This window comes from Hakea prostrata, chromosome 2 (assembly GCF_041222555.1).
Source record: "Hakea prostrata isolate BN-2017 chromosome 2, UWA_Hpros_2, whole genome shotgun sequence".
NCBI classification, from domain to species: Eukaryota; Viridiplantae; Streptophyta; class Magnoliopsida; order Proteales; family Proteaceae; genus Hakea; species Hakea prostrata.
The window spans coordinates 62,120,239-62,146,793 of record NC_142601.1 but is presented as its reverse complement, the minus strand read 5'-3'; the positions used below and the strand labels follow the sequence as shown (position 1 = coordinate 62,146,793).

General features: G+C 37.9%; 1 protein-coding gene across 1 annotated transcript; it reads right to left on the bottom strand.

The window, feature by feature from the left end:
- Positions 1-4,434: 4,434 nt before the first annotated feature.
- Positions 4,435-26,140, bottom strand: LOC149025479 (plant cysteine oxidase 4-like). The gene is made up of 6 exons (XM_089145698.1): positions 25,894-26,140; positions 24,978-25,300; positions 16,819-16,979; positions 16,505-16,652; positions 5,586-5,789; positions 4,435-5,453 (listed from the first exon to the last, which is right to left on the bottom strand). Exons 2-6 carry the CDS (start codon positions 25,075-25,077, stop codon positions 5,335-5,337), a joined length of 732 nt encoding a protein of 243 aa, XP_089001824.1. The 5' UTR covers positions 25,078-25,300; positions 25,894-26,140; the 3' UTR covers positions 4,435-5,334.
- Positions 26,141-26,555: the final 415 nt, after the last annotated feature.

The following is a 26,555-nucleotide window of genomic DNA, read 5'->3' as shown; positions in this document are numbered from 1 at the left end:
ATTAGGCATCTAGGAGTTGGGTGAGAACAAAACCACTGTAAGGCATGTAGAAATTTACAGGAGACATCAACCAAGGTGAAAAAAAGAGACAAAAACATTAGGATACTCGCATCATTTGGTGGGTTCCTTGATCATGGAGATTTGAGGACCTTAACAACATCGAAATGGAATACTTAATGAGTTGATCTTGCTTACGGCACCACATATGTGAAGCAGTGAAGGAGTTCACATCAACTATATTTAAATGACAAAGAAAAGTTAACCCTAATGATTAGGCCTTGTTCGGGACTTGCTTAACCACTATGCAAAAAAGACTAATTTTGTCTCCATGTCTCTCAACAATTTTCTGTAGTTTTTAAGAGGTCACGAAAGGGAGAAATTTCATTTTGGATCTTCTGTCATGGAGTTTGCTCGTCCCAGAAACAGTATCCTTCTGTGAGGCTTAAGAAAACAAACTTGGAGGTTTACTAAATACTCAGATGCACTGTTGGGTGTTCCAAGATAGAACACGTAAAGAAAATAATTAAGCATTAGTCTCTAAAAAAGGATTTGTTAATAACTGTGTAATGATTCTTGGATGTGTGATGGAAAGCCGACACTCAGCTAACTTGGGATTCCATCAAGAGGAAAACCGAAAACCTAGATCTATCAGTTTCCGGTATCCAAAGTTAAGCTGCAAATTAGTTTACAAAGTACAATATCCAAATATCAGTACTTATTTAATAAATGACTTAAGATGCATTGCCAACTAAACGCTTTAATAAAATATCTCTGGTCTTCTCCTTCCTTTGTCCAAAACTGCATATAGGTAAAGAAGAAGAGAATAATGCCCACGTCATTTTGCATTCACGATACCAATGTGAACCCAGAACCAGACTTCATTTTATTCTTTAATGCAGGGAAGATGTGAACCATATATCAAAAGTAAAGAGAAACATCATTTTGCTTTCATAGCTATGTGGAATGCAACTCTGTTGGAAAGAAGAAAAAAATGGGTAAAATACGAGAGAAAGGATTAGAGCTGTCCAAGAGGTGGGAGACAATGTGGCATGGAGGAGGAACAGCTTACTCTGGCTGATACATAACATAAGAAAGAGCGTGACTTGTCTCTAAGTAATTCTCTCAAGTTGTCTACTTTCCCTATCCTTTTCCCTACGATCCAAGAATTTACTTTCTCTGATTTGGTTTGAGAAAATTCTGTAGTGTTTGTCTTCAAATAGAGACTAGAGAGTCCCATTTTCAAATTTTATTTTGTTTTAGTCTTCGATCGATGAAAACAAATCAGGTCCCAAAACCGATTCCTTTTAAAGATTAGGTCGGGCTAAAAGACAATCAATCCAAACACCCTCGATAATTGTGCTTTCTTGCGTGTATCTGCATGCCAGTTTTCTTGAAAAAGAAAAATTATCAAAACAGGGAGCACCGAACCCGTCAGAGATTCGAAACCCTAATAACAATGAAGACAAATATTCGAAGGATTAAAATAAGTTTTAAAAGAGTTACTTCGCAAAGGAAAAGAGTAGGAAATTGCGTCTCGTGTGCTAAGGAAAAAAATAATTAGTAATTCACCACCACCTTACGTAGAACGTAGCAAGAAAACACTTCTCATTTTGTCTTCACGTATGCATGAGAGTTGACATTCTCTTATTTTAATTCCTTTTTTCCAGCCAAAAGAATCTTTCAAAGAATTTTTCTATTTTTTTATTTCTCCATGGATAGGGACATTGCATCGTTGTTGCTAATCTGACTTGGAAATTTTAACATACATTTGGTGGGTGTGTTATTGCTTGTGAGAGTAGTGTACTTAGGTCAAGAATATACGACTCCTAAGCTTTTAAATACAAACCAGACAAAATTAAAAGGTGCAAAATTTCATGTTTGGGACCCAACCTAGCTACTCATCAACAAAACAAATCATTTATAATGGGATCTTACTATACAAGTGGAATAAAATTGGTTAGATGGTTTAACTCATTCCACTAGTTAGGTGAGAGTTTTATTTTAGGAAATATTCCAAATGGTCCCATTGATTGAGCCCCATAAGAATCAAAGAATGTATAATTGTACACCAATTTGGTAATGGTATATTAGAATTTGTTAAGAGTGATAGGTGATGGGACCTCAATTAAACTCAATTTTGTATTGACCATAGATGGACATTTCTGACTTGGACCAGTACAACTTGACGTTTGCATACAAGAAGGGGGCTCACCTTTAAATTATGATAAAATGAATCAAAGATGAGACCCCTCATGAATTTTCGTGGAAATGTGTAATAGAAATGTTTGAGGGAAGTAAGGACTAAGTGGAGCTCCTCTCCACCTAGGCGAGTAGTTCTTCTATCCTTGCACACTCACATAAGGCTTGACACGGGACCTGTCTGTGCACCATGGGCAGACCATATGCAGTATGAAAGGATGAAAAGATGCCCTGCCCGAATGAAGAGGTTCTGAACTCAAGAAGGACCTCTACCCTAATAGGTGGAAGATCTGAACTTTCTCATAAGGCCTGGACCACACACATGGTAGATAAACTTAATTATGATCACAAGAATCATGAAGATAATGTTGGGAATTTCATGTCTTGTATTCCGTGGTTTGCAAAAATCTCTTGTGTCCCTTTCTCTTTGTGAGTTGTTTCGAGAATTTCCTTACATTGGGAGTCACACACGCAGAGAGACTCTCAGAGAGAGAGAGACCTCCATGAGGTCCATGGAATCAAAGTATTTGTATACTTCTTTTTCTGCCAACTTGTTTTGTGAGTTTCTATATATGGGTGACAGATATTCCAACATTAAATTCTGAACTATGGCAAAAGAGTCGCCGCAAACATAGGCATACAATGCGATCAGAGGGAGAGAGAGCTAAGAAGATTGATGAATTGGAGTTGGGTCACATGGCCATGTTTTCTGTGGGGGAATTTCTTTGTTGTGGACCTCTTCTGACCATAAGCGTGACTATTGATCCATACATGGCTGTTAATGAATTTCGTTTTTGTTTGGTTGTGATTAGTTAATTTTGTTAAAAGAGTTTAAACTGTAAACTATACCCCTTCAGAATTTCAAAAAATTCTCATCCAAGTCCCAATCAAAGCAATTCTCATTCGAACAACTATTCTTTAGTTAAATGATGTTGTGACCTATGAAAGCCTAATCCATTTTCTTAATTACCTGTAATCGAGATGCGAGGAATCCTACAGCACACCTTGGGATGCTTTTGAAGGACTGCCACTGCCACCCACTCCATGGTGAAGATTTACTAACCTTTATAGCCTAGAAGTAGTTTACCAGGTAGGGTTTTTCAATTAAGGCTTTAACTGGGTCTTGTTTGTTTGAGTTATACTAATTAATAGCATTAAGTGGGGTATTATGCATGAAGAACAAGTTTAAGAATGATTAGATTATCCTTATTAATTCTGTACATATTTAGCACATGGAGAGATGTTGAGAGGATCAGGGCACATTTCAAGTTGGGCTTCAATCTGCAATAAACAATAATAGCCAATGCAATGACCCAGATCTTTAAATTGGAGAATTTAATTGGAATCGGTTTTTAATTGATATCATATTGTGAGATCTGCCCAGCTGATCTATATACATTTAAACTATCATGAATAAAGCAAGGATTGCGTACAATTATTGTGTCTACTTTGGCAAAACTAAATATCCTTAACTGATCAAAAGGAACGTCTAAACAACCTATTGGACCATTGTTATCAGAACAAAACTTAACACTGTACCAAGGAACCTTGCCCAAGTCCTAGCTAGATAGAAGAGTGTCTCTCTCCTCTGCCTGGGCTTCTTTTTTTTTTAGGGAAGTGTTGTGTGTGTGAGTTTTCCAGATCAATAATGCTAAGACTTCCAGGTAACCAGGATTTTAGAAGAACTTCCCATGAGATATTAAGAAACCCTCTCATCTCTGGAAATTAAATGCTAAACTTGCTTTGTTGGATTCCTTTAGCCAGGGCCTAAGTTTTTTTTTGGTAACCCAGGGCCTAAGTGAACCATAAGAAACATCTTGCTGATAGGGATCGGGGAGGATCTATAAAACTGATGGGGGAAAAGAATTATGTATCTAGAGGACTCAGCAAGTATTTTAAAGCATATTTTGTGGGTTGCCTTAAAAGAACAACATACCCTGGTTTATGAGGGTTGAAACAAAAATGTCCAGAGTCAAGAGTTTTTATGGACGGAGAAAAATCTATAGAAATTATTCAAGATTGGCATAGGATGTTTTAGTTTGCCAGGGCAAAAGGAACCTCTAATCCAGCATTTACATTGCATGCTTTGATCCGTGGCACCTTGATAGAATCTTTAAAGTCGACTTGGAACATCAGTTCTCCAACATGGGATAAGAATTCGATGACATTCCATCCTGTGTGTGTGTGTGTGTGTGAGAGAGAGAGAGAGAGAGAGAGAGAGAGACCGAGCCCCATAATGGACCCAACAACTCAGGCTATGAGTCAACCATGGCCTGGACCTGCCTTAACCAGCCTTTAGGACATCTAAACCAATACTGTGTTAGCATGTTGGCTCAGGTCAGGGCAGTCTCGGGCTGCTGGAGTCAAACTTGCAAACCTAAGGCCAAGCCTCATCTGACAAGTCAAGAATAGTAATTAGGCGATCCTCCTACTAGTTTTGCAGTTTCCATTTCGAGTAGTAAACTCGTGTTTGATTTAATTACAGTGTTCTAAACTCTTCTTTCACTAGCAATAACCAGAGTGAACGCTTCATCAAAGGCCTGAAATAGTGGTAATTTGATAGTATAGTCTAGAACCACATAATATTGCAATAAAATCATGGCAACCGGAAGCACAAGATTACTATCAGCATTACCTGAAATTCCTTGTCCTGCCGTGGCACTGCTGATGAAAATTTCTAGAACCCAAAATGCATAATACTGCAGTTCCCCAAAAAAAAATCCATAATACTGATCACAGGACTTCGTTTAAACATATGAGCTTCACAAGTAATCAAGAAGCAACCAAAATGATGCTTCAATGAACCAACAGAAGGGATGAAATAGAAAAGCTACAGGCAAGAAAACAGAATAGGTACGAGCTTGAAAACAAGGATTAAGATTTAAGAGAAACAGCAATTCAACCCTAGATGACATTTATCAAAGAACTGATCGTTCCACTAAATGAAGGTGTATCATTAAATGACCGGATCTTACCAGTTTACTGTATATGTACAAACCCCAAATGACCAACTTACATTGCCAACTATAGTAAATTATTACCATTTATCAACAGCCCATATACCAGTATTCACCTCATTGTCTACTAATAATCAGATCCAATCTTTTTACTTTTTACACCCAACCCAATTATCCCTCAAGTTCTGATAATGGGGCCCTTGTACTGCCCCCTCCGAACAACAAAGCTGTCAGGAGGTTGAAACTCTTCCAACCAAGTCACTTCAGAGGCGTTTATTCCACATGACTCGTCAATACCTTTACAAAAGGGTCAATTGCAATTTGCAACAACAATTATGAGTTTCCGAATGACCAAAAGGAAATACATTTCATACAGAAACAGGAAAACAGGAAGCGTATGATAATCTAGTTGAGGGAATTGAAACGTACCAGGTAGATCCTTTCTTGGGGACTTCCGGAAATAAGAGCAGTGACGTCCAGCTTCAGAAGAGTAAGGGGGTGACAGAATGTCAAACAGAGCACAGGGTGTTAAGGCTTTGAAACAATGGATGTTGCCCCCAGTATTTGGATAAAGGATTGTTGTCCCACATGGAGCAGTCATCTCACAATCTCGGACAAGCTTTGCAGGCCTCGCTGCATATTATTATAAACATTAACTTAAAAAACAGCAGCCATGGATAAGGAAGATGAATAAAGCACAAAAAGGCATCCTTGCTCAACAAATATAGACCAGGTTCAGTTAATGAAAAAAACACATGATGTAGCATCACCAGGACATTCATGAGTAATGGCACACTCTGGAAAACCTATAAACCAACTTTCACAAACAATAGTCAGACAGCACATCATGAAAGATAAAGAGGAATAACAGTCACCCAAAGGTGCATCTTTCCGTCTAAAAACTTCACAGTAACAAAAGACAAAAAGGGAAGGACAAAGATGACAATCGGATTCTGTTGTAAATGATAACCCCCAGTTCTCAGCAGGAAGCTGTTGCTATGCGATAGATGATCAAGAAATTAGGAACTTCAAAGAAAATGCAGTACTAAGAACCTCCAAACATGACAAAAGATGCTACCAAGAGGAGACCATGATGATCAAATAAGTGAAATTGTATGCATCAATGACTTGGGTATCAGTCTATCAAGAAAAGAACAAATTAGACCCAGCTGAAATTTGCTATTAACCATCTGGTACTAGCTGGATCAACTACAGCCAATCCTGTGATAACTCAGCTCACAGGATAACACCACCTAAATCCATTCTTGATATTCTTTCTTGTACTGAACAATCCGACCAATGACAAAACACAAAATAGAATTGAATATATAAAATCCAATTCTGCTTAGAAAATTCTCTGTTGAAACAATAGAAGCCAGTGAATGGTTCTAATGCTCAAGGCCCAGACACTGGCCACATAAATGAAAGAGTGTTTGGAAGATTCAAACTGCAGGCAGTTGATATCAAGACATACAGACAAGCATAGAAAATGAACATAGTTATGTTGTTCATCCCATAGAAGAGTTGACTGTCATCATGTTTGCCACATAAATTTCCTGTTTCAATTCATCAAATACCCAGGGAATCCTAACTAAGTGAAGGTTCAGTAATAAAGTTCAATATAAATATGCAGATTCAGCACAAGCTTTGATACCAATTCCAGAAGTCCATGATGTGCACATTAAGGTAAAAAGAGGGCATCATGAACAACAAGAAAGGTTAGATCAGATAGATTAAAGTAAACTATAATAAACCAGAAGCAAAACTAATTAAATTCCACATTACTTAAATCAACCCTGACAAGTTGGAAAAAGGAAATAAAATTTCCAATTCATGAAAACTTACATATGCATTTCCCCAAACAAGGAAACAGCCAAATCCTCCTTACAGAGAGGTCAACAAAACCCAAAAAGAAAAAAGTGAAACAATCTCTTTGACACTCAAGAATAATCTAACATCTTGTTAGAAAAATCTTAACCTGTGTGCAATTAATGAAAACTCATCTCAATGCAATCAAAGCATGCATGCTGGATGAAAGAAAGAGAGAGACAGAGACTGAGGTCAAATGAACAGAGGCTTAAAGCCTAGTATATGGTCCCCATTCCATATGACAAATGGTAATGATTTTCCCAAGGGATGATTGCAGACTTGGTGTTTTAGCTTCAAAGAAAGATGCATCTCCACATACCAGGCCGTTTTATCTAAACCTAGTAGAGATAAGTTTGAAATGAAGATGGAAAGAGAGAACCTGAGACCTACAGGAATCAGTTCCGTGCACATTCAATCAAGTTCAAATATACCCAACAACATGCAACCAGAATGATGAAACCAGATTTTTGAACCGATATCCAAATTCACTCAGAATCACTCAATTCCCAAGACAATGCCAAATTATCCAAAATAACATTGTAATGAAAAGCAAAGGCACAACGTTTATGAATGAAGACCAGCATTATCATGATTATGGCAATTGGCAAGTTTGACATGTATTGTGCACCATACATAAGAGTCTACAAAAACATGGTTGGAGGACTTGCTCTCACCAACAAGCTCACCCATCTCGGGGGTTTAAAGATCCAAGTTGGGCTCAAACTTGGTAGTTAGCCTAATTTAGGCCTTTTGAACACAATGGTGGCCCTATATTTGTGAAAAAACAACCCTAAGTATGAGTTCTAAGTCGACCCTAAGTTTGAAACCGAATACTACAAGATTAGGGACAACAAGGTTATACAACATTGAAATATAGGACCTTTAAGAATAAATGAAAAGCAAGTGTATCAAATACACCAAATAATTTAAATGTCATTAGAATTCCATCCATATTGAGTATCACGATCTCGATCTCGAGAATAAAATAATAAAATTATACAACCATCAGAATTTGGATATAGGTCATAACTCATAAGTTCATAACACAAGCATGAAATGAGATAATAATTCAATCAAGCCCCAGCTCCACCACCAACTCCAACATCAACTCCACCATCAGCTCCAACACCAGGTCCACTAGCTCCAGCAGCGCCACGACCATGTCCGATACCAGCGGCTAAACATCGTCCCTCCAACTCCATGAGGTGGTCTACCATATATTTCTTTAGTGTTTTAGATATGGTAAGAGTAGTTGCAGCTGAAAATCCAGCTGAAATCCGCAAGAAAATCTGGCAAAAATTGAGAATTCCGGCGAGAGAGATTGAGAAATGACCTCTCTCGCTAGAGATTAGGTGTTAAAAAGGGGGTCGTTGGACCACATCCCAGTCCAACCGAGATATTGTGGCGAGATCTCGAGCGAGTGTGGGAGCTCTAAGATCTCGCAAGATATCTCGCCTCGCATTCTCTGGAAAAACGAGATCTCAAACCATGTACAAAACATGCATTGTTCGAAGTAACCTCTACTTTCTAGTTTAACTATTTCTCAAATAACTATTCAATACCATTTGTTTTCATCCATTATTACATAATTTACTTGTTTAGAACTCTTACTGGACAGTTATGTCTCACAGTGCTCAAACAATGTGTAGAATTGGAAAATATCACATAAGAGTTCGACATTTACTACTCACCAACAAGCAAATCCAAAACACATAATTGTTTTTCTTTTCCTTTTTTTAATAACAATTTAAAGCTTTAACCTTTAAATACATTAACCATGCCTAAAACAAGTTTCCTTAAAGTTTCAAAGCAACTATACCTATTCGCCCATTGAAACGGGGAAAAAAAGCACTCTCTGGCAACTTAGTTGTCTCGAACTTGGTCATGACAAGTGTATGTGCCTTGCTTTTGAGTACATAGGCTCAAAAATATTACACATAAAGACAAGCCTCACATTCATAATGTAACATTAGAAGGTGTCATGACATAAAGACATTTATCTTGGCATAAGTATTGATAGGACGTGACGTAAAAGCATCCAACAAGATTTAAAGTAAGATGACTCTATACTACATTAAGCAAACTTGATGAGCGTGCCATGAGCCATGCAGAATTTTTATCCATTATCAATGAAGCTAGTGCACAACATAATGCAAGGAGAAGATGCCAAAAGATTCTTGGTGAAGAGCCCCATTGACCGAAATGTCAGCAACTCAAATACTAGAACATTATAGAGCACACCAGAGATGACAAGTTGCCATTATTCACATTGATTGGGACAAGAACATAGTCGTCAACACATTGCTTAGGTGTTGCCAAGGTGCCCAGGCTGATTTATAGGGGAAACTCAGATCCTCTGCATCCAGGCATTTGGCTGCTAGATGCCTGCCCATGAAACTCGAGAACCAACCCTGGTACCACTGGTAGGGCATCCAGCAGCCGGATGGATGCAATGAATGCAAACTCGAGAACCAACCCTGGTACCACAGGCAGGGCCATCCAGCGGCGAGATGGATGCACTGAATGCTCGGACGGATAGGATATGGACTCTTTATAGGGGCCTAGGGGCTTGCCACTTTATTGAAGGGCACCTTGCACTAGTTTAATTGGTACCAGACCAAAATCTAGCATTACTTAATGATAAATATCATTTAAAAACTGATTTGTTAAATGATATTTCACTTACTTGAGATCATAAATAAGAAAATATCCCCAATTTGAATCCAATAAAAATAGTTAAAAAATAAAATTCCAAACATATAAAAAGATCGACTATCCAAGCATGGTGTATTTATGTTAGAAAAGTTGGAGGAAGGGGGTGGTTACACACTTAGATCACCATACTTGCCCAAACACCGCCTTGACTAGTGCCTTACCGTCCGAGTGCTTCAACTCTCCTAAAACGCCTTAGATCACTTCAGTACTGTATTTGAAAAAAAAATATCCAACAAGGTAGGCCATACAGGATTTTTAAATGGATCTACTTTACCAGTCTGTAGGATATTGAGATGGGTCTTTCTATTTAGCATAATCAATTCAAATCCTAGAGAATACAAGCACATCAAAGGGTTCATGTCACCTCAATCAATGGTTATTCTTAGTATGACAAGTCTTGATATGAGTGTCCATCGATTCTATAATCACCATGGTGGGAGATCTTGTGAGATATTTCGATTTTTTCATAAACCGAGACAAGATAGAGATCAAGTTCCGCAAAATGGGATATCTCACTCAAAATCTAGCCATATCTCGCTGGAACTCTCAATTTTTGCCCCATTTTTTGGGGATTTCAACTGGATTTTCACTTACAATTACTCTTAGCACATCTACAATATCAAAGGAAGATCAATCATTCTCTGCTTGTCTTATGAACTTGTGTTAAAGACTCATATAGAACTACTTCTAATGGTTGTATAATTTTATCATTCTATTCTCGAAAGTCAATATTATGATACTCATATGGATGGAATTTTGATCATTTAAGTTATCTGATATATTTGATACATTTGCTTTTCATTTATATGCTTCAAATGTTTTATATACATATTCTATAACCTTGCATTCCCTAATCCTACAGTATTTCGGTTTCACACTAGGGTAGACTTAGAAATCATACTTAGGGTTGTTTTCTCACAAATCCAAGCTCATCAGTGTGTTCAAAAGGCCTTAAATAGACTAAATATCAAGTTTCAGCTCAACTGGGACCCTAAAACTCACCGAGATGGGCCACCAAGTTGACACCAAAAAATGGCATATCTCAACCGAGATCTCACCATCTTAGTCTAGATCTTGCCATCTTGGTCAAGATCTCGATTTTTCAGACTGGCGGAGATCTTGTTAGAGAGCGAGATCTTCTACCATGATAACCATATTTTGCTTTGTATTAATAAACATATTTCAAGAATCGTTCTCAATCAGGAGTTGAGAAATGCTTATTTTGTACTATTGAAGAACTAATAAGAAATTGTCTCGATCAACATTATAAAGAAGGTTATAAGACTATTTGGCTAGGTTCTAATTTCAATCCAAGCTGAAGTTCTAGAAAAAGTATATAGAGTCCAAAAATGTATGGTAACATGAGGATTATGGGTTATAGAACTGCCATCAACTTGTCGTATAGGTTTCATTAGCCAATGAGTAGGCTATATAGAACGACAACAACTTCCATCTACTAAGACCGTACACTCTTACGTATTGTCCTAGAGACATCATGATTTAATCCTCAAATTGAAGGCTAGTCTTCAGGATCGATTAAATCAAATTCAGCAGTAAATTAGGGTTTAGCTAAGGGAAAGGGGTGGGGAGGCAAGGGGATGCTGCCACAGGGGTTTGAGAAGAGGGTAGGGTGATTTGCGATAGGAAGGGGGCTGTGTTGAATGGATTTAGGGTTTGGGGATTTGGGGGGTGTGATTCCGCAGGGAAGGGGGAAGGGGAAGAAAGGGCTGTAAGAGAGAAGAAAAGAAGATAGGAGCTGAGGGTGGGGTACGTCTGTACTTGCTTGAAGAAGAGAATGGGGACTTGAAGAACTTTCAAATTTGCGGAAAATTATGAACACAACAACAGCTGTAAGTGTCCCTCCTAAGGGAAAACCACAACTCAAACCGTGGCACCTTCCAATTCTCAAATTTTATTGAACATCAAGTCTGATTTCTTTACAAGGAATGGGCTATATTTATAGCCTTATATGAAGGATTAATACAAGGACTCAACATTAGAAAATAAATCGAACTAGGACTTCTACGTGGACTCAAATTGGAAAGCAAACAAACAAGGAATCATAGCTAAATAAAAGTGCAAACATATAAGGACTTTTAATCTAAGAAGGAATCCATTTTAAGATAGGACTCCAACTCAGATACCTAAACAAAGAGGGAATTCTACTTTACTTGGAACTCCCACTCTACTGAGGACACTCACATATCTCATCCTAGAATGATTCAAATTACAAAACAAAAAAACAAAAAGTAGGACTAGACTCCTCATAGAAATTGGAACAAAACTAAGGGATTCCCATCCCAATTGGGACTCCTAACTTGATTGGGACTCTTCAATAACTTGACCAAAACAAATCCAAACTTCAAAATTGTAGTATTACTAGTTTCCCAATAGAATTTGGGCTACTACTAGAGGAATCCCTCTCTAATGAGGACTCCTAGCTAGACTAGGATTCTTTCATAACTTAACAAACAAGGACTCAAACTCAAAAATAAAAAATAGATCTAGACTCCTGACAGAACTCTTAATCAAACATGGTCAGATTGGGGTTGACAAGGGGACCGAAACTGACCAAATTACTCCTGCCCAGGTTCATCTTCCTCCTTGAGCCATAGCTGCTGGGCAGCATCCCTAGGCCTGCTCCGGCTACGGGGGTTTTCTGGGGTTACATCACATCAAAAAGCTTAAAAAGTTTTTGAAATCTATCTGTTGAGGAATTAACACAAGATAGAAAATGGTTCTGATATAACAAGTCTCTCAGAATGTCGATATTCATGGCTATGACATAAACTCACTGAGATATAACGAAGGCATGCTCAAGTGAAATAGCTGATAATTATTACTAACTTCAAACTCATAACTCACAAAATGGAAAGTTCGGATGGATATACAAACCTAGGAGATTATTTCATCGACCATGTATGATGGCAACCATATGGAACTTCAACATTCCATGTATACTTTAAGCCTCAAGAAGATGGTTTACCGTTTTTCTTAAGACCAATAAGGTAAGTGGCCAGTTTCCAAGGGCATTTCAGGAAGCACAAGTAATATTGAGAAATAAAATGAGCCAAGATACTTGACTTGGAATGGGTGCCATCTGAGATTACAATACCATTAGCCTGATGAAGCTAATCTGGAAAATCTCCCCCAAACATGACTCCATATGGGATAATAGGATCTACTCTCACCTCCTGAAATCTGACTCCATATGTAGGGTCTAGAGGAAGCTACTTCTGCTCAGATCCTTCTTGACAACCACCACCTTGGTGTCAAATGGCTCCTCAATCTCCTTCTTACTCGATCCTTGGCATCCGCTGGGAATCCTCTACAATAACGTTGACCTCATAAGTCATATTGCCAATGGCTCTTGCATCCCCAAGTTTACCCCCCTTCTCCACCTTCATCTCTAAAGGCTCCTGGTCTACCCTTCCCTCCCCCTCCTCCTCCTCCTCGAGTCTCACATAGGTTTAGACCTCCCTCCCTTTCATTTCCTTCCCCATGATAGAACCATATGGCTCCCCTGTTCCTCATACACCTTCTCATCTCCTCAATTGAGAACCTCTTGTACCCCAAGCCAAAGTGTCCATTAATCCCTCTTAGTTTGGTTCAAAGGTCACATTCTCTGTCATTCCTTCACTCACTGGAGATCCTTCAACCTCTGCCTCCCTAATCAAGCTTTCGTTATCCACCTCCACATCCCGGCCAACCCTAACTGCACCTTTTGCTAGAATGGTTTTGAGACGTGGATACCTCTTTTCTTTTCCTGTCCCCTCTCCCTTTCCCTTTAAGGAAAAATCTTGTCTTCCACTTACCCTTGCTTTAGGTGCTCTTATGGGTTTGCTCAAAACTAGTTGTGGATTCTGAGGTCCTTCCCTAGCTCTTCTATTTGTGAACTAACTAATAAGATGGTATTTGGAGCAATTGTTTATCACTTATGTTGGGAATGAAAATGTAGGAGATGGACATCCACCTCTAGGTTTTTCGGACTCAATTTGAAAAGCCATCTACTTTGACGTCTCTTCTAAGATCTAGTTGCTTCCTCATCCCCCTATTTTGGACACCTCGAGGGTTAAGCATCCTCTTTGCAGCCTACTAGATAAAGGTTAAGTCCAACCTCACCCCCTTGTATATTCTTCTCTCCCTTTCATGGTAATTGGTAATAATAGTTTATTCATCCAAAGAAAGAAAGATACTTGACTTCAAACTTTCATTTAAAGAACCAATATCCCATCATAATAGCTATGGAATAGAAAATATCTTTCAGAGAGATTGGAGCATCTTTTGAGAAGAAGACCATCCATCTTCATTCGAAAACTCAATTTCAAACATGAACTTGGTCCAAAAATTGAAGTTGGACTAAGACCTCGCCAAATTGATGCGCCTTTTTTTGGTTGAAACCAAAGCAACTTTGGGAGTAAACAAAAAATTATAGTAAAAATCCAAGATATTAACTTGCAAGGCATCTCGTCTTGGAATCCCAAAGAAAATGAGATATTACTGAGATCTGAGCAAGTTCTCATACTATAATCTAACTAGGAATTTCTTTCCGTTTAGAAAGAATGCAGATTTTTGGATACCACATTAACAATGCAAGATTTTCTTCACATGTAGAATGATAGTGTAGATTTTATAGTCTAAAGGCTCCACTTCTATATCCACATAAATTCCTTATTCCATCAATTGCCTCACATAAGTTTGCTCACCCAACCCACAAGATGAGATCTACATTTGAGAGAAGGAGAAAATGGAGGAACTTGATCTCCAAAATTACCACTTCCTGTTGGCATGCTCATCAATTACTTCTACAGTAGGTCCTATCATTATTCCATGTCAAGATAAAATTTCTATCAACATCATAACATCTTTAAGCTGGGTCACATTATGATGTGAGACGTACCTTGAAGAAGACATCGTTAAGTACGTCTACGAACAACGAGTAGAGTCCATAAATAGTTGAGTCATGAACCAATGGGGACACACTTGGGGCAAAAAGTCCTAAGCTCCACATCTAAGAGTTTTGAACGTCATATTTTCCTTCCTTCATATAGCAAAAATATAGGCTGACTATTGTCCAGCTCTGGAATTTTCCCCTCCAAGGATTTTCTCCACCATCAAAACCACTTTTTGAATTCTCTTTCATTTGACGCTCTTGCATCCCTCACTTGATTCCTCTATGCATGTTTGAGCTTTTGGGAACTCTAATATTGTGCAAGTCTGTTTGTTTCCATGGATAACATGCAATCATATGGGAAGAGGTTCCCACAACACCAGCTTAGAGAGGGATCCCCATGCCACACCATTATCGACCATTGGAAATTTGTATCTTCTCCATCAGTGCAATTGCTGATCCATCCCATATGATACAATGCCGCTTATCCCTCTACAACCCACAATTGTTGCCATTTATCTGTTTGCAAACTCCTCTTCTTTTGCATCACTATTTGGTTCCTTAAGTGGCCTTCAACCAGTTGAGTGCCATCAGATGGCTCTAACACAACACCATCCACTGCAAACTGCAATCCACGCAAGCTCCCTTCCTCCGTCTCTCTTTCAGGTAAAGGCTATGGGAGTCTCACACAGGGATCGGCTGAGGTTGCCTTTTCTATATGGGGAGATACATTGCTGCATTAGTCAATAAGGACGAACATAAGGAGATCCTGACTGTCATCTGTGAAGAAGCATTGGAGATGAGAGAGGAAGCAAAGCTCACAAAAAGATGAGTGCACCGGCAGTGGGTTGCGGAGGAATAAGTGGCAATGGACCATGGGTGATGCAGCGACAACAGCAGAAAACGGCTGAGATGCGAACAGCATACCCAACAGTAAAAGAAACAAATATGTTAGCAAGGGGACTCATGTTCAAGCTGGCCTTGTGGAGAACCTACACACTACACTACTCTAATAATCAAACACTCTCTGTATTGATCCTCCATCCATCTAGAGTATCCTACCTTTTACCGTCAGCGTGTGTTGTGATTGTTCTCAAAGACATCATCCTTGCAAAGATTAAAATGTGAGAAAGAACAAGAAAGAGGAGAAATTTAAGGAAGCTTTTCCTGACCTGTTGTCGTAGTCATCTTTAACAAAAAGGTCAGGAATAAGTGAGAGGACAAGAAAATAAGTGAATCAATTATGGTCAGGTTCAGGTAAGGTAGTCAACTCATACCATTTACCAAAACCATATCAACTATACCTACCATACCAAATAAATTTGGTATCATGATTAGAAACCTATACTGTGTGCATTCGGTACGGTATCAGTATGGACAATGACAAGATGAACCATACTGTATTGTATATGGGTACCAACTTTAAGTCTCGAACCAAATTACAGAATAGCTAAGGTACGGGATCACTGTGACATACCTGTACTGTTTGGTATGAAGCAGATTAATTTGGTACCACAGCCAATTGACACCCTTAGGTTTAGGTTCCAATAGTCTCGGGGACCTTTAATGCTTCAAGCATGTACATCCATGTAAAGCTAGCACTCATCTTACCATGAGTTCATTGAAATGAAGAGGGAAAATATTTCAACAGATCTGAGGTGTGTAAAAGAACATGAAAAAGTGAGTTGGTTGCTGTTGCTTTCTTTTTCATTTATATGAGGTCTTCATGTTTTGAGTACATAGAAATTATCCTCACAAAAGCATATTTCTTCACAACTTTTTCCAAACAAAGCGATCCTTCTAAAGAAGAACATAAGCCATTTCATGGCTATTACAGAGCTCAACAATAATAGTTCTAAATTAAAATGCGCACCTTGAGATGGATCAGCAGGCTCAGGGTAATCAAGCCAATCATACGATTTCACATGTAATGAACCATATAGCAGCTTGCTCAAAACAGTCATCCCGGGATGATTGTGAAGGGGTATGATGGATGATGGTGGCATGCAAAATATTCCTATCTGTCAAAAAAGAGAGAGAGAGAACTGAATAAAACCCAAATCATTTATTATATTGACAAATTTAACCAATAGAACACTCGAGCATATCAAGCAAATTTCACCCCACTGTAACCAATGAAACTTCTCAACAAAGTAGCATTCAGTGACTTTCAAGAGACAAGCTTACAGAGAAGCTACGGCACTCATGCAAATGCAGATACTTTATTGTTGGTAGGTCCTGCTGACTCCCATTACGTCCTTTCTTTCCATTGATATGTGTAGAACCTTTCCACCCACGAACCAACTGTGCTTCCTGTTCAAGACCCACATCCGAAGGCCTGATCTTATCTGGAGTCCAAAAATGTTAAAAATTAGAGAGTAAAGAAAATAATTCAACAGATAACCTAAAGGAAACTCAGAAGTTATAATTAATTAAATAAACTAAAGATGTTGCAATTTGAATTATAATTAATTAAATTTACTAAACAACTACTGTAATCCATCATTCAAAAAATAAGCTACATTGTGTCAAAAAACCAACGCTCACAAAAATGTGTAAGACATGGTGTTTACTAAGTTATGATTTTTCTCTGCAACTAATTGCTTCTCTCTCAATGTGCTAATGACTCCATAGAATAGGATCTCATCGTTCTTGTTCTCTACTGACACTATACGGAATGCCCCATTCGAGTCTTCAATGTCCTGTGTCACCACAGTAGTCAACCACCACATTCTGGGTGGATTGGTGTGGTTCCTCTATGCCAAGGACATCATATCTAAGAACTTGTACTTTGAAACTCAGTGGCCTTCAACTCAATTACAGGATAAAAAAAGTTGAAGACTTCGAGAACTCATTTGAACATCTTCATATTTGAGTTGTGATGCTTTGTAAATACCTAAAATCACCATTTTGCAGGATCCCTCATTCTATGTAAACTCTTTTTTGCCCAACAACTCCACGTGGTTAAATCCGCATAAAGTTTCTTTTGTTTTACAGCAACAGTAGGTTGTTTTGATAGAAAAGAAAAGGAAGGTCTCAAATTCCAGGTTAAAATGAGCTGTAGGTATTAACAATGACCCAATAAAATAAAAATAAAATCTACAGGGCATGACTGTCATGAAAACAAAAAGTAGAAATGAAGATGATAAGCTTATGGCCAAGACTACACAGAAAACATAATATGATCATTGCATTGGATGTTAGCAACAGAAACAAGGGTAATCCTTCTAGACTCAACCAGCAATATAGTGAAAAGAAACAACATACACATAACTTATCCAATGCAAGAAGAAAACGTAAAATGAATTCAAACCCTTCCCCCCCCCCCGGGGGGGGGCTGATGGCTGAGTATTTATCATCTGTCAGGGTGTATGGTGTATGGGCCACGTTGTTGCCGTTGTTTTAAATCTCCTCCCCATTAGTTGGAAGAAACTTTATCATTTATATTAATATAATAGTTCAAAAAGGAAAAACAACCAAAGAAAATGATAGTCCTCTAAACTCTAGCGGCCAAAACTTGAACTAATACATTGCCACAAATAAGAATCTAAAGGAATCCCAACAGGAAGGCCAAAAATCCAACTATCATTATCCACCGGCTTCCTCTACAGCTCTCTTTTTTCTCTTTCTTTATTTATTTATTTGGCGATTGGGGTGGATGTATGTGTTGATGCATCCTTTGATGTCATTGCTTTAACTATTCTTCGTTATGAGGGTCAGCTATAGTAACTATGTATTGGAACCAGAAAAGAAAAAGTAACAAAATAACTTGAGGAACCAGGACTAATGAACCATATGTTAATGTTCCCCAAATCCATTCACTCCCTCTCACAACAATGAAGTTGATGCCAAGCAGAAAGATTTTTTTAATTTCCTGGTCCAATGGTATCAAGGGGGCATAGGCCAACTAGTGAAGGGAGTGATGATGTGGATGGGGAGTCTCAAACTCAAGATCATGGCTAAGACACTGCATTCAACAAGCAGGGCACCAACCAACTCTGGTCCACAGTAACAGCCAAGTATAAAGACTAAGACGTGCCTTGTTTTCAATTACTTTTATCCTCCATCTCTCATGACCAGGAGACCATACCAAGTTAACCAAGCATGACAAGCAATTGAGAGTATCATTTCAACCATCTAGCACCACGAAGGCTTTTCAAACATATTAAAGGAAGATATTAGATAATAGTGTATTCAGATTGCAAAGGATATGAATATAGGTACTAAAACCACATCTGCTTGGCACAATCAGCTGGATTGTCATGAAATCAACCACTTTATGTATGTCATGATTAACCCTGATTCTTTGCTTAATGAATCCAACAGCGTTGGGACATTTATGGCTGATTCACGGATGACTAGAATCAGAGTTGATGGAGACCAATCCTATGCCTGATTCTGAGTTTTAAACCTTGAGCACGAATGCTTTACCAAGAAATATTTAAAGAGAGAAACAAAAAGAAGGGGACTGCAACTGGTTTTCAAAATAAAAGTGAAACTTCTGTAATCATTACAAAACAAGATTGTATTAACTATTTAAAATTCTTGTCACATTCATTAATACACTTTTCAGAGTCAAATTTAGTGAAAAAGATCCTGCAGTCCACTTAACACCCTTCCAAAGGGCCTTTTTGTCTATTCTCTCCCTTCCCAAAAAATTATACCATCCCGCAGACAGCCATGGGTGGCAATGGAACATTGCTATTCCACTGGCAGAATGGGGATCCTCACACTAGCTTACTTTTCAAACCCAAGGGATTTAGATGCTCAGCGTAATAACCAAATTTGGAATGCTTTAGAGTTAATAGCCAAGCACACAAGGTAATGGTTACAAAAGTTTCCTTGTAGGTTTTAATAATTTCACTTCCATTCTTTATATTTCTCTCACGATCATAGTTCAAGGTCTTGCTAAGATCTCTGCATAGAACAAAATTTCATTGAAACTTGCTAAATTTTCACCAAAATTTCTTACTTTTGGAACCTCGAAACGATAAACTGGGGGACCCAAAAAAAATCCCAAGTTTCGATCTAAACAGTCGAAATTTCATCAAAACTTGTCGAAACCTAGTTTAACCCAGTTGGACCGACTAGTTCATGAGAAGAAAATTTTTTCCAAATTTCATGGGAAACAAGGGAAATTTCCTAGAAACCTGGGACTTTTTCCTGCAAGTTTTGTAGCTTTCCCAAATTTTCAATTTTTTTGTTTCTTTCATGTTTCCCCAAATACAACGACAAATATCCCCTCCATCAGGACTTCCCTATCCAAATTGCGTATTCCCTCAGACTGGTTATCTTAGGCATGTCGATGACCAAACTTACAAAGTTTTTAGTAGTCAATTACTTTGACAACCATAGGCATAAAATGTCACGAGATGTCTATGTTAGTTGGTTGAGGAGAGGATGTTATAGACATAGTACTACCCAACTTAAGGATAGATCCACTCTTGGCACTCTTCTTAGCACTAAGTTGTACTTTCCTTTTATTGTCAATTACTTTGTATTCAATGTTTTGAAGTTAAAAATTATACATTGAAGGTTATGTACTTAAGTAGTTAAGTTTATAGTGTACTTCTCGGACAACTCTACATTGATGTTATGTACATTAAATGACATATCTACATTGACTTTTTTAGCAAAATACAACCAATGTGTTCTTTATACTCTACTTAGCTTAAATACAAAGTTTCACCCTAAAATACTCCCTAAAACCTATCGAAACTTCATGTCAAAACTTGCACGAAAAAAATCCTAAGTTTCCTCGAAATTTCCCAATTTCCAACCTAGGTTTCCTATTTTCACCTGGTCGAAACTTGAATTTCCCTCGAATTTTTTCCTATGGATCTCAGTATTTCAAGCTATTGAGTCAAAAACAGCCACAACACAAGAAACAAAAATAGTATCAATCATATCCCATTCCTAGATTTCATATTGGGTACCATGCGACGTAATGGTTACAAAATATTCTTTTATAGGTTTTATTAATTTCACTCACTTTATTTTTATCGCAACAATATTGCAAGGTCTTGCTGAGATCTTGGTATATATCTCAGTACTCTAAGCTGCTGAGTCAAAAACAAACTGAAAGAAGAATAGACAAAAGAGTACCAAGACTTCAGTCTCAGGTTTCTATCAAGAGGAAATGTTACAACCTCTACATATACAAAAACCCTACTCATCTCAGTAGAATTTTAAACAATTATCCAGAGTCTTCAACTGATTTCAATAGTTTTGGAATGACAAGACACCCCAACCTCCTCTCCCCCCCCCCCCCAAAAAAAAAATTTGAAAATCCTCTTATTTGCTCCAAGTCTTTTCCAAACAAACTTGAAACACGAGGACCTGTTGCTCATAATTAACATTTGCAGTCTGCTGCCCCAAAACCCTCAGGATGAAATGCACAGGAGACTTTCAAATCCCCAAATGCACCATTATCCAGAAAGAGGTTGGCTCCGTTAACAAGCCAAAAAACTCTTCTATTCCTTCTTTCCCAATTCTTATGCATTGCTCCTCTCTCTATCTCAATGCATCAAGGTAGGAAGTAGCCAACCAGTGAACACATCACAAGATCTTGGTATCTCACCAATACAACTCGGTTTTTGGGCAGCTGAAACCAAGCCCAAGACCGAAACCTCAAGCCATACGGAACTAAAAAATAGCGATGTCTGTTTTTCTCTTTTCTTCTCACTGAAAAATTACACTGGCGTAGAAAAGCTACAAGACACTGAGGAAGCGCGGAAAACAAAGTGGAAACCTAACTGACACTGGAATTGAGCTCACTGACTTGGTCCCACATCCCAAAGTCACATCTAGTGAAGTTCAGGAGCACAGATGCAAGTAGTAGTTACTCATGAATTCAAATCAATATTATATGCTGAAGGAAAGCAAACTAATCACCGTCTCTCTGACATGAACTACACAGATTATCATAAATGTTCCTAACCTTTGATTCAGTAAAACATGAATTATCAAAAGCAATACCGAGCTACAAATGTTGAGCTGAATCACAGAGGAACTATAGCCCCAGGCAGGATCTAATTTAATACAGTTTAATGAAATTGATTGTGAAAAGAAGAAAAAAAAAAAGAGATTGGATACCATAGCCACTCCCCCGGGTCTCACACCCACAGATTCTCACTGTACCTGTCTCTCAACCATCAACGACCTTAAAGCCCATAACCAATCTCATTGTTCTTGTTCCAGCCGTATTTTCTTTATTTATAATACCAACTCACTACATCTTAGACTCTTCTTAAATATCTCAAGAAAAGAGTCCAATTCAGACAAAACCTCCTATTCTTAATCTAAACAACTAAAAGCAAGCAACCTCTAAAACCCCATGCAAGGTGCCAACTCTTTTGGATTCAAAGTACTCCATCCAAGCTATAACGAACCCATGAAACCCGAGTAAATACCATATCTTTAGCTTTTTATCGCAATAAAGGAAATAATCCTAAATTATCTCCAACACTAATAAATCAAATGACAGAATTATATCATGGTTATGAACCTGTCTAAAACAGCTGTTGGCGTCCTTCATGCATTGGCAATTGAGTCTTCAAATGATCTCATCAGCTTGGCTAGAAGGCCCACCAGATCTACTAAAAATTCCAAAACATGTCAAATATAGAATGTGACACTGTGCATGTGAACAGTATCTACATCTTTCTTTGCTTCATGTTCCTCCGTCCTATCTGGACTCAGGTTGCCTTATGTGATGGCTCCATTGGGGTTTTCGTTCGCGGCTGTGCGGATATCCTCCGCGCAGTCCAAGGTTTTTGACATTTGTTTAGACATTTATCTAACGGTTCCAATTCGTTAACGTTGTTTTTAAAATTTAAATTCTTTTGCAATTTACAACTTCACACCCTTGATTCAAAGAAAATTCACAAAAAGGCCAAAATTTGGGACAAATAGGACACTAGGATTCATTTGAACCCTAGCCCATGCTCTCTTCCATCGGTAGTAACGGGTAACCCAATCCATCTACTCCGTTAGGTGAACATCTAGCTCGAAGTCTTGCTTCTTCGTCTCCAGTGATCCATTCTAACATGAAGAACCTCTTTGCTCGAGCTTAAGTGATTTTTAAGCTTCTTAATCTCTTCCTGAGTTATGACGTACTTAGGTTTCCAAGCCAAAACTCCAAGTTCTTAACTTTTTTCCGCTGCAATGATTTAGGCTGAAAGCTTCTGGATGATTTCTGTTTTGAAACTCCCACATATGGATTCTGATCAACAATAGATCGAAAATGATGATAATGCAGAGAATCAAAGATAGAGCTTAAGAGCTAAGAAGATGGAGAAATAAAGTAAAGGAAGAAGCATATGTGAATTTCAGTTCATTGACGATTACCCAGACAACATTCAACTTGGAATAATTCAGTTTTTGTGTTCATTTAATGACCTTCTATTTCCATTTTGATTCATAAATTTATGCAGAATCTATCTATAATATCAATATCAAATTAAAAGTAGAAAGGTGTTTTATTATGAGTTCATTGGGGTGCGTTGTGCTACGCTGAAAGAGAAAATCATTTCTTTACTCCAAATCGAAACGCATGGATGGTAAAAAGAAAACTATTAACAAGAACTCATCCAGTACCCTAAATGGAAGAATCAGCTTCATCTCAAAAACAATTACCAACTTTGATCGGTTGAGGAAGTTTGTTGTTTGCTCAAATAAGAAATTCCATGTGACAAGCATCTCAATCTTCCTGAAAACCTCGATTTTCCTTTGACAAACCCTAGAATCCAATCAACAGAAGGGCTACAATGGTGAATGCCGTGAAATTGTGGGAGTCAAAGTGTAAATTTAATAACTTAATTGTATTCAGATTCAAATTTATTGTTTTGACCTCAATAACTACCGTTGATATCTAAACCTGCCATGTGTCATCATATTGAACGTGCACGGAGGATATCCGTGCAGCTGCAAACAAAAATCCGCTCCATTGAACCAACAAAAATCTGCCACATCACCAGACCAGGCTGCTGCTTCACACAGTGACACAGCAGTCGAATAAGCAACTTTAGAAAGGAGAGCAACAGCATTTGCTCCTCAATCGGCAACCAGTTTCAATTAATTTTTACATTACATTAATATTTCTAGTCAAGTAGAAAGAAAGAAGAAGAAAAAAACCTCAAACGAATAGGTCTTGAATAAGGAGAAGAATACAAATGAGGAGAAGAAGAGAAGAGAAGAGAAGAGGAAAGAGAGAAAGAGAGAGAGAGAGAAGAGAGAGGCTGCAAACCCACACTGCTAAAGCTTCAATTCATCATTTTTCTATTTCACAAGTTTCTATTTTATTGCAATGTAAGGGCCTATTATAGCTTGACTAAAACTTTACAAGAAATATAAATTTTGTAGACTAAAAATAGAAACTACACTGACTAGTGACAACAAAATCTTATAAGTATATAAACTAATTAAAATTAGAAACTAATAGCAATAGAATCTTATGAAATTGGAAACTAATTAAAATTAGAAACTACCAAAATATAAACTAAACTAAGGTCCTAGATCTCTCAAGAATAAAATCTTCATGAAAATCTCATCTTGGGCCCCACAAAATCCTCTGAATATTCCCAACATGCCAAATAATGGGCTGTGGCACTGTTCACGTGAACAGTAATGTTCCCCCCCCCATTTTTTTCTTCATGTTTCGACGTGGCCTATAATGCTGGTTCGAATTGGTTCCCAACTGGTTGTCCTGAATCGATGAGGGTCAGAAAATATGGCATTGAACATTTCTCCATCCCTCGGCATCATACTTGATACAGCAAAGGAATGATTTAAATATAGAAATCTGATTTTTAAAGTCAAGAAACAACTAAGTCAGACAAAAGTAGCAAGAACCACAGAGAAGCCAATCTCAACTTAGCATCTTCAGAAGAAATGTGATATCCATTATCCACAAACAATATATTAATCATGAAATAGAAGCCAAAATAATAAACAGAAACTAAAAGTCCCAATCTGTTCACTGACTGATTAATTGAAGTTCAAATACTAAACAAAATGGAAGATGATTCCCAAAAATGCCCACATTTATACAATAAAACTTAACTTACCTGTTGCATGTAAATGAGAATAAGAGAAACAAGAGTTTTGGTATTTGCAGATCGCATGGAAGGATAATATAGAATCAAGCTGTACAACTCATATCTAATATCTTATTCTACTTATTCCGAACGGGAAATCCATGTACAGGGCTAAGTTATCCGTGAGCTCATGCAAGTATACGAAAAGTACTAAGTTAAATAATCAGCAAGATGATGCAGAGGAACAAATATAAGAGCATTACTTTCTAAAATATTGACGCCGAAAGAAACAAGTTTTGGCCTTCATACCTAACATAGAACGAATTTTCTCGAGCACTTCATCCGAGATTGGCCCATCGGAAGTGAAGGATGCCTTGCAAGCTTCATAAAGCTTCTGTATAGCCGGCATGGTGTTTAGTCGATGCCCCCAAGAACTTCCTTCTGAGCAATAAGTTGACTTCAAGAGAAGCTTATTGGTTAGTACAATCTCTAGACTGCTTTTGAGATGTTCTAGCACAGAAAAGACCACTCAATACCACCCCTGTTTATGAGAAGCGATTTCATGATACAGTTCGGAAACATCTGAATCAGACTCCGATAAATGAGTTGGCAGTCATGGATCCGCATGGTATCTGCAGTAGTAAAAAAAAAAGAATAAATATGATCAAAATAAAGTTGTTCTCCTTTACCCGTATTTAAGCCGCAATCGAAACCGCTATAAGTGATACAGACATTTAAGTTCCAGAAAAGAAGTGATCATCTTCGGTTACAAGTAACATCTGTAACTCCCAGAAGTAAACAGCGACACGTTTCAAACTACAAAATTGCGTTCACATTTCATTTAAGACTATCAGCGTGAACCTCATGATATATTCATACCTCAAAATGAAGAACGAGGAACACGACGGTGAAACACAAAAGTTAAATTAAAGGTTAATAAACCCTAGCATCGCCATGATTCCGATAACACATTTAGAAAACAAATGCAAATACAGAAAGTCTCCCCACTTTACGATTCTACCTGGAAAGCATATAAGAAAGCTCACTCACCATTAAACAAGCAATAATTATCTCAATTTCTCAATCGATATGAAAGCAATGAAATCTCTCTCTGACGAATAAGATATATTCTAGAGAAATTCAATAGAAAGAAAACAAACGCGAAAACAGGATTGTGTGCCAGCTGTGTGAACAGGGAGAGAAAAGAAAAGGGGGTTAAAAGTACCTGGGTAGCGCAATATAAGAAAAGATACTAGGTGGAATTCTCAGCTTTCAGGTTCACAGAAGGATTACATGAACGTATATGTGAAAGTGATTAAGTAGAAGCGATACGCAGGGTGGGTGAGTAGGTGAATATAAATGGAGGGAAGATCGCGGGAGATGGTTGAAGATCTTCAAAAGGCCGTCTCCTTTCGGACTCGGCCTCTCCCGGCAGGTCTCTGCGCGCTCTGCTGCTGACTCGTTACTGACCTCCTAAGCTGCTTTAGGCATACGGATAAATTGTTAAATTACCAATTTATCCTTTGTGATTTCCTCGGCTCTGTGGTCTATTTAATTCCCTACTAAACCAAATTTATTATTAAACAAAAAAAAAGTTTTTTTTTTTTTTTATTTTTTTTTTTTTTTTGTAAATGATAACTTCATTATTCTAAGTAAGGCATCAAATTACCAATGTTGGATGCCAGTAGGTGGAAATAGGCCAGCTGATCCCCTTGTAGAGGCAACAGCCTTCCTAGTCAAAGAGTGTGCTATATGATTACACTCTTCAGGACTAAAAGAGAAATAACAATACAAAAATAATAAGATAAGTGAGTAGCATTTTCCACGATAGGTTTCAAACTAACAGGGGTAAGAGAAGAATTATGTAGCCAACGTACAACCTCCTGC